This window comes from Cetorhinus maximus, chromosome 1 (assembly GCF_964194155.1).
Source record: "Cetorhinus maximus chromosome 1, sCetMax3.hap1.1, whole genome shotgun sequence".
Lineage (NCBI taxonomy): Eukaryota > Metazoa > Chordata > Chondrichthyes > Lamniformes > Cetorhinidae > Cetorhinus > Cetorhinus maximus.
The window spans coordinates 4,462,345-4,476,695 of NC_135879.1; the positions used below are offsets into that span (position 1 = coordinate 4,462,345).

General features: G+C 44.7%; 1 protein-coding gene across 1 annotated transcript in view; it reads right to left on the reverse strand.

The window, feature by feature from the left end:
* Window positions 1–2,968: 2,968 nt before the first annotated feature.
* LOC144697261 (protein TBATA-like) overlaps window positions 2,969–14,351 on the reverse strand; it is a 44,734-nt gene continuing 33,351 nt past the window's right edge. Inside the window, exons 6-10 of the mRNA XM_078569234.1 lie at window positions 13,537–13,689; window positions 11,164–11,245; window positions 7,926–8,091; window positions 7,290–7,339; window positions 2,969–3,172 (exon numbers count right to left, since the gene is read on the reverse strand). Coding sequence (XP_078425360.1) covers window positions 2,988–3,172; window positions 7,290–7,339; window positions 7,926–8,091; window positions 11,164–11,245; window positions 13,537–13,689 — 636 coding nt within the window. The 3' untranslated portion in view covers window positions 2,969–2,987. The remainder of the gene's footprint in view (window positions 3,173–7,289; window positions 7,340–7,925; window positions 8,092–11,163; window positions 11,246–13,536; window positions 13,690–14,351) is intronic.

A 14,351-nucleotide genomic window follows, 5' to 3' on the forward strand; every position in this document is an offset into this window, starting at 1 on the left:
TCATAACTTTTTATTCATAGCTTTCAACATAAAGCAGCCGGTCAACACACTATAATGAGTGTCCAGGATAATTCACTGTGCAAAGATCAATCTGAAAAATCAATGTAAGTTCACTACTGCCAGAACAACATCAACTGCCTCTTGGTCAAATGCAGAAAAGATTTATTTCATGGCACAATCAGGAAAATGGTTTGAGTAACACGTGAGAATACCATAAGACATAGAAGCAGAAATTAGGCCATTCGGCCCATCGAGTCTGCTCCGCCATTCAATCATGGCTGATAAGTTTCTCAACCCCATTCTCCCGCCTTCTCCCCGTAACCTTTGAATACACATGAACAAAAGTGCATTACCATGGTCAGAACAGCAATGACAGGGATGGGTAATAAATGCTGGCCTAGCCAGTGACACCCACATCCCATGGAGCAGTAATTTAAAAAAATTACAATATACCCAGTTAACTGAGATGTCAATAACAGGCAAGATTAACCCTCTTACAAATTAAACATCTGTAAAGAAATCCCAGTATTTACATAAAGCCTTTTACAACCATAGAATGTACCAAAGTGCTTTTGAAGTGTAGTCACTGTTGTTAATGTAGGAAATGGAGCAGTCAATTTACACAGAGCAAGCTCCTTAGCACAGCAATGTGGTAATGACCAGATAATCTGTTTTGGTGTTGTTGATAGAGGAGTATCTTTCCATGGGATTTTTTAACATCCACCTGAGAGGACAGACAGGGCCTCAATTTAATGTCTCATCCAAAAGACAGTATCTCTCTTAGTACCGCCCTGGAGTGTCAGCCTACAGTTTGCTCAGATACTGGAGCTTGCCTTGAACCTACAGCCTTCTCATTCGGGTATGAGTGGTTCAACTGAGCCACAGTTAACACCAATGCAACCCCTGCTTCAATAGTCACTGATGAAACACATTTCAAAGTAGATAGTTTATCCATTTACTAACATTAAGCAATTAATGGCTCAAATATAGGATTCAGCACCAGATTTACGCAGACTGTAGGATAACAAATCATGAAAAAGCTGATTTGCTGCAATTGTTTGTTTTTAACCAATCTCTTCCTCCATGCCAGGGGTCAGCAACCTATGGCACGCATGCCGGAGGTGGCACGTGAGATGATCATCCATTCTGAGCAGCCAGAGCCACAGACCTGACAAACCAGCTTAAAAAAAAAGTGCAACTGGAGGGTCCTGATCTTTTTAAAGCCGGTCTGTCAGTGTCAGTGTTAATTTCACGGAGCTGCTGTGCTGCTGCTTCTGCCATTCAGGCAGTTCTGTGGCTCCGCGATCTTTCCGTTTGAAAAGCCCGCCAGAAAACTGAAGCTGCCCGAAGGTCAACAGCAGCGCAGCAACTGTCAGGAGAGAGCTCTCTGTGGGGAAAATGGTAGCTGAAATCCCTGCAATTGTAGAGTCAATTGGATGCGTGTGTGTGTGTGTGTGTGTGTTGGGGGGGGTTGGGGGGGGGGGGGGGGGGGTTGCTCAGAGTATCCACATATAGGCCACACATTGGAAAACTCAGCAAGGCAAGGATCACACTAAACTGGTAAGATTGTGGTAATATACAGAGACCTTATAAACGTTGAAATGTATAACTGGCACACAAAACTTTAAATCAGAGTGAATAAATGAAGACTCAGCATGTCACTTCTAAAAGGTTGCTGACCCCTGCTGTATGCAATATAAGAAATGGTTTTTTCCGCAAGGCTTTGGTGTTTTTTTTTGTATTCAGTAATTTTCGATGTAATTGGCCATTTTACCAATCTGCAATATTGATATTAAAGCCGATTTTCATCGATGCAAACCCTTTTTAAATATTAAAAAAAGGCGTTAAGAAATCCAGAAGCCTGGGGTAATGACTTGGGGATATGGCAGCTGGGGAATGTAAATTCAATTAACTAAATACACCTGGAAATAAAAAAAAGTTAGTGTTACTAAAAACTCAGCTGGTTCACTGATGTCCTTTATTTAGGGAAGGAAATCGGCCAGCCTTGCACAGTCCATACTTACACGGTATGTGACTCCCGACCCAATACAACGGTTGACTCTTAACATGCCGTCTGAAATGGCCTAGCAACCTGCTCAGTTGTCAAGAAGGTGGCTCATCACCACCTCCGCAGGGGCAAGTAGTGATTGACAATAAATGCTGGCCTAGCTAACAACACGCACATTTCTGTGAATGAGGTTTTTGAAAAAGAATGATCCCTTGTCACACTCTCTGGTCCCAAGAGCAAATTGCTTCAGAAAGATGAGTGACAAACATTGCTGCCCTGGCCAGCAGGGTATGAATTGTTCCCTTTGGAAATGGGAAACCATAAGGCGGCCAAATTAAAGTTCTCAAGATTACAAAGGGACTTGCAAAGTTGATCAAGGTAAATTGTTCACTGCAATGAAGTGTTTAAATGCACACAGCCACAAAGTCGGAAATTAAAAATAAAAAGGGGAATTGGGCAGAGCCTTTTTAAATAAAGGGCATGACAAATCCATTGAAGCAGGTAGTATAATGGCTTCAAGAGAGAATGAGTTTTTTTTTTAAATAAAGGCTGCTGGTGCATCCAAGATTGTAGGATGAGCAATGCTGAGTAAAATCCTTAATCCATTGCTAAGGAATTTGTTAGATGGAATTAAGAATGATGGGCTTGTTGAGCCTTAAATTAGAGCATTCTCTTAAAGATTCTTCAATTTTTAGGTCTGTACTGCACTGTGGTGAGTGAGAGGTGATTTAAATGACATTCTAGGGTTGTGGTCATGGTACAAGGAGGTACAAACTTTATTGTAAAGTTTCAGTCTTGTTACTCTGAAGTTTTCCTTTAAAATGACTGCTTTTTCTCTCAGTGGTAGAATATGCTCGGACAAGTCAATGATTCAGCCCAGCGAAGGTGTACAATATAATCTGACACATCAATACTTCATTTACATCCAAACAAATTTACTGGTAACTCTGCATGCTCATTCAAAGGGTCTGCCTGTGTTTTAAGTTCTAGATAGATCAGTGAAACTGTGGCACAACTTCCCATCCAATATGGGTGAAGACATCACATTGAATATTCTTGATTGTCCCAAAGTTTTCGGTTTTTTGCAAGTTTTAGATTGTGGAATGTGATGAGCAGTAGAAAGTGGCCTTGTCTCTTCCAGCATTTTGAGGTCTCTCCCTCTATCTGAATTATTAGAAGTTGGAATAAATGTGATGAATACATGATAATATTCTTAATGCAACCCCAGATTTCTAATACATAAATCATACACACAGGACAGCATGCTCTGAAAGCATCGCACCCTGGTAAGTCTGTGATGTAGGGGAAACACATAGCTTTTATTGGCTTTTATTAAACTTAATGTTTTGGAGAAGGTTGTTGCAGTATCTCTGCAGTGTTTTCTGATCATAAACTAGGTGATAGCCCTATGGGCATGACTGAACAGGCTAGGGTTCTTTTCGGTAGGAAGAGCAAAGACTGAGGGATGACCTGATAGAAGTGTTTAAAATTATGCAAGGGTCTGATAGGGTAGGCATAGAAAAAATGTTTCCATTTGTGGGGGAGACCGACACTGGGAGTCATAAATATAAGATAGTCACTAATAAATCCAATAAGGAGAGTGGTTATAGAAAGCGGAACTCGCTACCATGTGCAGTAGTTGAGGTGAATAGCATAGATGTGTTTAGGGGGAAGCTAGATAAGTGCATGAAGAAGAAAGGAATAGAAGGGTATGCCGATAGGGTGAGATGACAAAGGGTGGGAGGAGCCTCCTGTGAAGCAAAAACACCAGATTGGGCCAGTTGGGTCAAATGTAGTGAGGATCTGGAACTCTCTGCCTGAAAAGGTAGTAAAGGCAGAAAGTCTCACTGCATTCCAAAAATACTTGTATGTCTACTTGAAGAACCAGGCCCTGCAGGGCTACAGATCAAGTGCAGGAAGATGGGAGTGGGCTGGATAGCTCCTCCATTGACTGCATGTCAAGGATGCTATGAGCTGAATAGACTCCTGTGTAGTAAATTTTCTATGTGCTGAATTTCACAGGATAACACATTGCTGGTGGCGCTAAAGAGCAGAGACTAGGACGTCCACCCCTCAGTGGGAGAAAGTCCCACTGGCGAAAGCTGCCAGCCAATCTGATGGCCAGCAGCTCTAGCAGTCCCAGCATCGCCAGAACACAGTCATGGGTGGTTCTGGGACTCCAAGCAGACCCGGGGAAGAAGAGCAATGGATCGTGGACTAAGGTGACTCCTGGCTTTTGGGGAGGGAATGGATTGGATACCCTTTGGGGGCAGGTGGGAGGGTGGGAATAGTTGGGAGCCGAGGCACAAAGGGGGGAGGGATATTATCTTTTTGGGGGGTGGGGGTGGGGGGCACCCAATGTACACAAGACAGACCACCAAAAGATGCACCCCCCCCTTCCCACATTTTCACCTCAGATGATGAAAAGGTGGACTCCCCACTCTCACCTGCTTGCCATGCCAATCACATCATGGCGTGGATAGCATTTTATTCAAGCCAATTGGCTTATTAACAAGCTCAATTTCCCATTCATGAATTTTTTTTAAATGCCGGCCAGGCTACTGATTTCAGCCTCCTCCCACCAGCCATATTATGGGGGCTGGATTGGGGATGGGTGAGAAGGTGGTGGGCTGGCTATCCATCATATTTTATGTGGCACCCCCCCCCCCCCTCCCCCAACCCCCACCACCACCAACCCACCACCGCCGTAAACATGTCCGGTGTGGGGGCGCGGGGGCTGTAAAATCCAGCCCTGTGATTCTATGTGCTCTACATTCTGTATAATGCTATGTAGGTAAACTGTTTTTGTGAGATGATACGATGAAGAACATTGCTGCTTTAGGCAGCAGCAAACATGATGTTCTAGTTCACCGCTTGTGGACAATTAGGATGTCAGATACCCTTATGTTATTGAGTGAACCACAAAGTTTACAGAAGGGAGCCATTTGACTCACTTGGGGGGTGATTGTAATGTAAACTCTGCAGGCAGGAAACACATGGGGCAGAATTTTCGGTTCGGTGGGCGGGCGTGGTTGGCAGGTCCAGGATCGGCTGGGGAATGGACCGCTGACCGTGATCGAGCCCCCCGAGCACGATTTAACCACGGCTGACCAATTAACGGCCAGCCAGCGTGAAACACGCGCTGAAAGGCTCAGCCCTCTTAATTGTCACCGGGTGCGCTTCTGACTTTCGCACGCGCCCGCCGACCAAAATATGGCGCGAGTGCAGGATGACATTGCGATGCTCGCCCGACATCATCACGCACTATTTTACGTTCAAGCGGGTCGGACGTGTCATGTGCCCGCACGCCAAGCTAAAAATTCTGCCCCATGGGATGAGGTGGAAAACTGGTTTTACACCCTGCTCAGTATTATTCTCCTTTGACTTCAGTGTAAAACTAGCATTGCACTCGATCTCATCAGTTCCCCAATGGGCAGATGAGGTTAAAATTGGATCTAATGTCTGCACCAGTTTGCTAGATCAATGAAAAACAACTACATTTAGCCCTATATCTTACTCTGATCCAAAGCATGCTTCTCTTAACCAATGCAGTGGTCTTAATTACACTATGTGGCAGAGTATTCTGTGCTCTTAACACCTTCTTGTAATGTTTGTAGGGTTGAAATTCCCTCTCCAAACATCTTCACCTTTCCCTCAGTACCTCTCTCTCTTCCTTTAAGAGGGTCCTTAAAATCTACTTCTTTGACCATGTTTTTGGCCATATGTCCTAATATTTCCCAAGTGGCTCAGTGTTAAATTTTTGTTTGATAACACTCCTGTGAAGTGCCTTGAGACATGATACTATGTCAAAGGCAACATAGCAAGTTGTCACTGAGGGTCCCACACAACTGGAGAGGTTGGACTGCCTTTCCTGTCACTGGATTTGGAGGATCTTGCGAAGGCATCACTGGTTGTACTTCTCCAGTGCTTTAAGGTGCCTGCTGTAGGTTGTTCAAGTCTCCGTAGCATATTGGGCTGTGGGGATCACTGCTGCCTGGTAAACCATGACCTTTGAGAACCTGGTTCTCAAAAACTCTTTTCCTCGGTCGGCTGAAGGCTGAGCTGGCACATTGGAGTTGATGACGAATTTTGTCACCTATGTCTGCCTTTATTCCAAAATATGGAAAATGGCCCACATTTTCCAGGATCTCGCCATTGATCTTAATTGATGGGGGGAGGTGTTTTGCTGTAGGAGCTTGTTAGAAGAGGACCTTAGCTTTTCAGTTTAGTGAAAGGCTCATTTTCTCATAAGCTTTGGAGGAAGAATCAGCAATGACCTGGAGCTCAGTTTCTGAGTGAGCACACATACAATTAAGATCCTCCAAATCTGGCGGCAGGAAAGATGGTCCAACAGCAGCATCCTCTCCCGAGCCAACATACCGAGCTTTGAGGCACTAATCACTCAGGACCAGCTCCACTGAGTGGGACACATCATTCGTAGCCTGACACCAGACTCACAGATGCTCTACTCGGAACTCGGCCATGGCAGGACATTCCCAGCAGGACAGCAGAAGTACTTTAGGGATATCCTCAAAGCATCCCTGAAGAGGTCAAACATACCCACCGACTCATGGAAAACCCTAGCTTGTGGCCAATCAAAATGGAGAAGGCACATTCAGGAAGGCACTGAACACATGGGAGAGACTTCATTGGTAACGTGCAGAGGCGAACAGGAGGGAACACTCAAACCCAACCCTTCAAGCACCACCTGCCCTGCATGTGGCAGAGTCTGCAAACCACGCGTTGGATTTATCAGCCATCTCAAAATTCATCGAGCAGGAGTGGAAGCAGATCATCCTCAATCCCAAGGGACTGCCTAAGAAGGAGGAGGACTGCGGGGGTTTGTCAATCAGATGGAGAGTGGATGGAAGCCCAGTGACTTCTCTTTATTAACTCCAACGGTCTATAAATCGCAGATCTTCTAAAAACCGTTCCAATACCTGAAAATGGTTTGGTGTCCAGATAGCATATGGGAAAATATTTAGAAACAGAGAACCTTACAGAACAGAGGGAATCCATTTGGCCCATCGTGTCTGTGCTGGCTCTTTGAAAGGGCTATTCAATTATTCCCACTTCCTTGCTCTTTCCCTGTAGCCTTGAAAACTTATTTTCTTACCTGGTAAGTAACCCTTACAACCCTATCGGCTGATGTTTATTAACTAACAGTGATTTACTGAGTTGTCTTGCACAATTATACCTAACCTTGAGTAACCCCATATTTTGTTCAATTAATAAAACAGGAGAAAATATTGTTAGACCGTCAGTTTCATAACCTGTGTACCTGGTGCTTTCTCCACAATAGACTTTAGTTTTTGACATTGACATTGTGACCTGTGAAACCAAAATAACAAATTTCAGCTCTAATCATTACAAAGCTATAATAAGTTATCATCTGTACTTCCTTCTCATAATCCAATAAAGCTTGGAACATACAATGGACCTATTCGGGGAGATGTGCTTGTAAGGTTGGATTTACTACTTATATTCCAATTTTTAAGCACGATTAAAATATATTTTATTTTATTGGGCAAGACTGCCCAGAACTCCTTCAAAATAGTGCCATGGGATCTTTTACATCCACCTGATAGGGCGGGCAGGTCTTTGGTTTAATGTCTCATCTGTCAAATGGCACTTTAGACAGTGCAGCAATCCCTCAGCATCGCACTATTGAGCGGACTTCATGCTCAAGTCAATGAAGTGGGGCTTGGACCCACAATCTTGTGACATGGGACAAGTGTGTGCTAAGGCTAACACACCTAGCCATGGTGAGCAAGAGAAGGACTACAAACCGTGGACGGATTCAATCCACAATGACAGAAGTAGAAAAACAATGAAAACATTTCTCGTGTGAGCATTACAAGCTATGAAATATAAATGATGTACCACAAAAGGGTCAGGATTAAAGGATGGTACAAACCTGGCACGGCGCATCTCACACGCAGATTTTGCCCGGAACATCTCTGTTTCCATGCTTTCATCTGGCTGACGGGAAGTTAACTTTTCTTTTGCGGTGACAAAGTTTGGATGACTGAACTTCATATTGGCCACAGCCAAGCGCAGCAAATCCAGCACCATGTTTTTTTCTAAATTAGGGTGAAACACAGGGTGAGGGAAAACTTAAAAGAGCAAAAATGACCCTTGACGTTTGAATTCAACTTTAATGAAAAGGCTGGCCTCAAATCCTCCAGGGGAGCAAGAGCTGGAAACTGCAATTACGTTCCTTCAGCCCGGTATGGAAGATTACAACAACTTGCATTAGTATAGCACCTTTAATGGAGTGAGACATCCCCCCCAAGGCACTTCACAGGTTTTATAAGCAAAATTAGATACCAAGGGCAGAATTTCACCCATGTCAGGCGGGCTCAGCGGGGGTGGGCGGGGGTAGTCGGGAAGCCGGCTGCTGACCGCGATCAGGGCCTGAAGGCAATTTCACACTCTGGGCCAATTAAGGCCCACCCAGCGTGAAATGCGCATGGCAGCGCTCAGCGCTGTCTGTGTGGGCAGGTGGTGGAGGGCACGTACGCAAGTGCGCACCTCATAAACTCCCTGATGCACAGAGCTGCTGAGGAGTTATAGAAGAAAACAATTAAGAAAATAAAAATGGAATGAAACATGTCCCCCATGTGACCCTGTCACATGAGCAGGGACTTGTTATTAATTAAAAATTTTTAAACTTTTATTTTATTTTTATTTGCTTTTGGAAACCTCATCCTGCCCGGGGATGAGGCTTCCAAAAAAAATGCAAAGGCTTGGCCTTTTCACCAGCGAAAAATTTAAGTTAATTAATTGTTTAATGGCCTTAGCAGGCCTTTTAATTGTCAGTGGGTGTGTTGCTGACTCCGGCCCACACCTGCCGACTGAACTATCACATGACTGCACATTGACGTCGGCACGTTCAACCAACGTCAACGCGTGTCGTTTAACACTCGCCCACCAAGCTAACAATTTTGCCCCAAGTTACATGGATGATATTAGGACAGATAACCAAAAGCTTGATCAAAGAGATATATTTTAAGGAGCATCTTAAAGAAAGAAAGAGAGGTAGAGAGTAGGAGAGATTTAAGGAGGAAATTTCAGAGCTTAGTGACTAGGCAGCTGAAGGCATGGCCGCCAATATTGGGGTGATTATAGTCGGGGATGCTCAAGAGACCAGAATTAGATGACCAGTAAAATGTCCAGAAGTGCTGCATGGGGAGTGTAATCAGACTTTTACACCAAGTCAAAGCAGGAAATATTAGGGCAAATGACCAAAAGCTTGGTCAAGGAGGTAGGTTTTTTAGTAGCATCTTGAAGGAGGAGGAGGAGAGGTGGAAAGGTTTGGGGAGGGAATTACGGAGTTTAGATCCCAGACAGATGTAGGCAAGGCTGCAAACAGTAGGACGAAGGACTGCTTTATCCTGGATGGTGTCAAGATTCTTGAGTGTGCTGGACCCATCTAGGCAAGTAAAGAGTATTTCATCGCATGCCTGGAAGGGGAGAACCATTAGGGAGAAGGTGGGGGAATTATCAAAGAAAGGAAAAGAGCCAGGAGACAGATGTTGAATTAAGACGAACAATTGAAACCTATGGATAGTGAGGTCCATCTGACAATCGTTTTATTTTTAAAAGTGGCACCCAGAGCTTCTGCAGGCCATTTCTCAAACTAACCACCCATCTTCCACCAAAGTTACAGCTGGAGATCAGAAGATCCACCAAAGAAATCTACCCTCTGTTGCCTTATTGTTACAATTATTAGCTTTATAACATTATCATATTTTGGGAATGTGTCCTTAAATATAGGGTAAATGAAGGGGATCATGTGTCCTGTTCTGAAGTCTGCCTGACAGTGGTTTGATTGCTAGGGATCAAAAGAAGACTCAGATTGTTTTACTGAGAAGAAGGTGCAAGGTATTTATGCTCGGAGACAATGGCAGCAGGCTCTGAGTTTTCATTGAGTAGACTCTGAGTCTTCCAAAATCTCAGAAAGGTGTTGTAGGTATTGGGTTGTAATCAGCTGTGCTGTGAACTGTCAATTTACTTTTAAGATGAGAGGAAGTTGGGGTCAGAAGATAGCTAATTAGCATTTCTACCTGGATATAAGTTTAATGTGTTTCACATTGCTATGGAGAAGAAAGCAGGGGAAGCCATTTTTGAGGTCTGGTTACAGGCTTCCCTACAAATAAATGAATCTCAGGCAGACAGCGGTCCTGTGTGGTCAGTGTAGAGAAAAGGCTGCCGGGCTTGGCGAGCTTTCACAGCTGGATGGGGGAGGGAGACGCTCTCTAGTCAAAGAGACGCATCCTGCAGCCGGGACATTTGTCCTTCTCCCTAATGTTCTCCCCTTCCAGGCATGTGGTGAAATACTCTCCACTTGTCTAGATAGGTCCAGCTCACTCAAGAATCTTGACACCATCTAAGATAAAGCAGTTCTTCATCTTATTGTTTGCGGCCATGTCTTCATCTGTCTGGGACCTAAACCCTGGAATTCCTTCCCCAAAACTTTCCACCTCTCCTCCTCCTTCAAGACACTATTAAAAAACCCACCTTGTTAATCAAGCTGTTGGTCACTTGCCCTAATATTTGCTGCTTTGACTTGGTGTAAAAGTCTGATTACGCTCCCCATGCAGTGGTGAATCTGTGGAACACTATTCCCCAGTGAGTGGTGGAGGGAAGTTTATTGAATATTGTTAAGGCAAAGATAGATAGATTCTTGACTAACGTGGAAATCAAAGGGTATTGGAGGTTGGCAAGATAGTGGCGCTGAGGCCACAATCAGATCAGCCATGATCTTATTAATTGGCAGAGCAGGCTCGAGGGGCTGAATGGCCTACTCCTGCTCCTAATTCGTACGTCCATATATATAAAACTGGAAGTTAGAATTTCTTTTTGAAAGTCATCGGCCTGCACAGAGATTGTAACATTATATCTAAAAAGTGAAGCCATAAAATACCCCTATGTGTACACCAGCCCGAACTTTGTGTCACCCCTTCCTTCAGCCCAAAGGTGAACTGAGCTGGCTGTAAGGTCACCTGGACAGTGAGCCTGAGTAAGGGTGTTTTTCAAAGTAAACTCACAGGAAACATGGCAGCCAATTTACATACAGCAAAATCCCACAAAAAAAATGTAACGGTTTGAGATGTTTATGTCGTGTAATGATCTGGGGCTACTTCACTAACCTTTTGGTCCTGATGTGAGTAACCACTGCTGTACAGCTCGGAGTGAGTCGGTCTGTAAGATCTGGGACAGTAGCTCCAGGACCTGTGAGGGGCAGCACATCGCACAGCTTTAACTGTAACTGTGACTAGAAAGGTGTACACTTTACACTCATACAGTTCTCCTCCGCAAGCACTTAATTTGTTACTTGGTGGGAAGGGCTTGGCGACAGGGACAACGATAATACAGTGCAGTGGGAGGGAGCATGCATATTCATGTCCACTAACAACACAGTTTGAGGGGATCATATAGCCAGGTTAGATACAAGAAAATGTTTTTGTGTTTCTTTCCAACTTCTCCATCTCCCTTTGCATTTCTCTTTTCCAATCATAACTGGGAAATCAGAATAAATTTTTAATTTTAAAACGGGTTTGGTGATTCTCTTGGACCAGGGAAGTTATGCCTTTTTAAAGCTCTGGTGAGGCCACAACGAGGGTATTGTGCTCAATTCTGGTGACAAGACTTTTGGAAAGGGTCCTCGAGAGGGTGTAAAGGACATTTACCAGATTGGTTCCAGGGATGGGGGATTTTAGCTACAAGGTTAGGTTGGAGAAGCTGGGGTTGATCTCCTTGGAACAAAGGAGATTGAGGGGAGATTTGGTAGAGGTGCCGAAGATTGTGACAGGTTTAGATAAAGTAGACAAAGAAAAGCTGTTCCCCTTAGCTGATGGCACAAGGGCTAGGAGATAGGATTCAAGGTTTGGGGCAAGAGATGCAGGGGGATGTGAGGAAAAGTTTTTATATGGTAATGACCTGGAACACGTTGTTTGTGAGGGTGGTGGAGGCAGAGGTAATCAGTGATTTCAAGAGGAAATTGAAGAAAATAATCTTGCAAGACAGGAAAATGGGACTGACTGGATAGCTCTACAGAGAGCTAGCATGGACTCAATGGGCCAAATGGCCTCCTTCTCCGCTCTAAAGACTCTATGACCTAAACCCACGTCATCATCCATCTGAGTGGGAGAGATGTCACTGTAGAACCGCCCTTCCTATTTCAAAACTGAAGAATTAGACAGTGACACAAAGCAGGATGTTTTACTGGTCATTGGAGTTTGGAGATCCTAGTTACTACTCGGGCAAGATTTTACATCCCGTGGGCTGGCGCACACCTGACCTGATTGGGCGTAAAATAGTGCGTAATGATGTCGGGCAAGTGTCCCGACGTCATGGCGCACTCGCGCGGTATTTTGGTTGGCAGGTGCGCACGAGAGTCAGCAGTGCGCCTGCTGACAATTAAGAGACCCATTAAAGCCATTAATCAATTCATTTAAACATATTTTTTGTTGCCTGTCCAACCTGATGGGCGAATCGGCCAGCCGGGCCTTTTGATTTCTTTTAGCAAACCTCATCCACAGGCGGAACGAGGTTTCCACAATTAAATTTTTTAAAAAGATAAATTTTTGGGCGGAATTTTTATTCTGTTCATGTTATTGTGAGTTAGCCCCCATGCCAGGACATTTTTTTTAATCAGGTTTTAAAAGTCTTTAATTTGTGATGTTAAAGTTGTTCAGCTCCCCGAGGGAGCTCCCTGCCTTTGGGGAGCGTTCAGCGCGCGCTTCCCCACGGCATGTGCTGACTTTTGCGCTCGTACTCCTCCCGCCCCCCAGCCTGGCAGCGCTGAGCTCCTCAACGCACCTTTCACTCTGGCCGGCTGTTAATTGGCCATCCAGCGTGAAATCGCGGTCAGGGGGCCGATCGCGGGCAGCGGGTCGTTTCCCGGACACTCCCGGGCTCACCCACCTGAAGGCCCGAAAATCCTGCCCCTAGCGTTACTGTACGTGCGTCCGTGTAGGACTGATATAGGATGAGGAAGATAATGGATTGAGTTTGACACGGCCTGTTCCAAATATTCAATTTCACTGTACACTGAAGGTGCAGACTAACACAAATGGTGATACTCTGTTACCATAACAACAACTGGCATTTATATAGCGCTTCTCACATCCACCTGAGAGGCAGGTGGGGCCGTGGATTTTTCTTTTACTCGTTCGTAGGGTCTGGGTCAAAAAGTTGTGGATTCAAGTCCAACTTTCCTGAAACTTGAGTACCTAATCCAGGCTGAGACTCCCAATGCCAGGGCTGACGGAGCACTGCACTGTCAAAGGTGACCTCTTTCAGGTGAGATATTACCAATGTCCTTTAGGGAAGGAAATCTGTTGCCCTTACTTGGTCTGGCCTACATGTGACTCCAGGCCCACAGCAATGTGGTTGACCCTTAGATGCCCTCTAAACAAGGGCAATTAGGGATGGGCAATAAATGCTGGCCTAGCCAGCGATGCCCACATCCCATGAAGCCTTGACAAATAAACCATGTAACAAATTCTGGAACTACTCACAAGAAGTTCATGTTCAGCCATTGTCAGGACCAGTCCCACATATCCAGCACGTGAGCTTGGTCTAGAGGAAGACCGGGAGGTGGGCCTTATTAGAGAATGGCACAGATTCCCACCCTCACCAGAATATTGAATTCCCGACTTTGTATTCTCCTCCTATTTTAAAAAAAAAACATATTTTAAAAACAGTCTGATTTTTTTTTTTCTCACATAATGATGTGTCAACTCAGTCACGATCTAGCAACGCAGAAATGTTACAGAGCGGTTAAATCTTCTGCTACTTGGGCCGAGAACAAAATAAAGATTTATCAATGTGTTATACTTGTTATGGACCGGAGGGAGATTAGTTTAAACAGCCCTGATTTCTCCTCTCACTACCCATCCGTAAACAGAAAGGGGTTTTTGATTTCCCCCCTTATAAGTGGTGGCGTGTTTTCCCCAACCCTTCTTAGAAACAGAAAATAGGAGCAGGAGTGGGCCATTCAGCCCTTCGAGCCTGCTCCGCTATTCAATGTGATCACGGTTGATCCTCCATCTCAACGTTATATATTCCTGCTTTCTCTCCATACTCCTTGATGCCCCTAATATCCAAAAAATTATCAATTTCTTTCTTGAATATACTCAGTGACCCGGCCTCCACAGCCTTCTGTGGGAGAGAATTCCACAGGTTGACCACCCTCTGAGTGAAGAAAATTTTCCTCATTTCAGTCGTAAATGGCCTGCCCCCTATCCTGAGACTGTGGCCCTTGGTTCTAGACTCCCCAGCCAGGGGAAACATCCACCCTGCATCCAGTCTGTCTAGCCCTGTTAGAATTTTA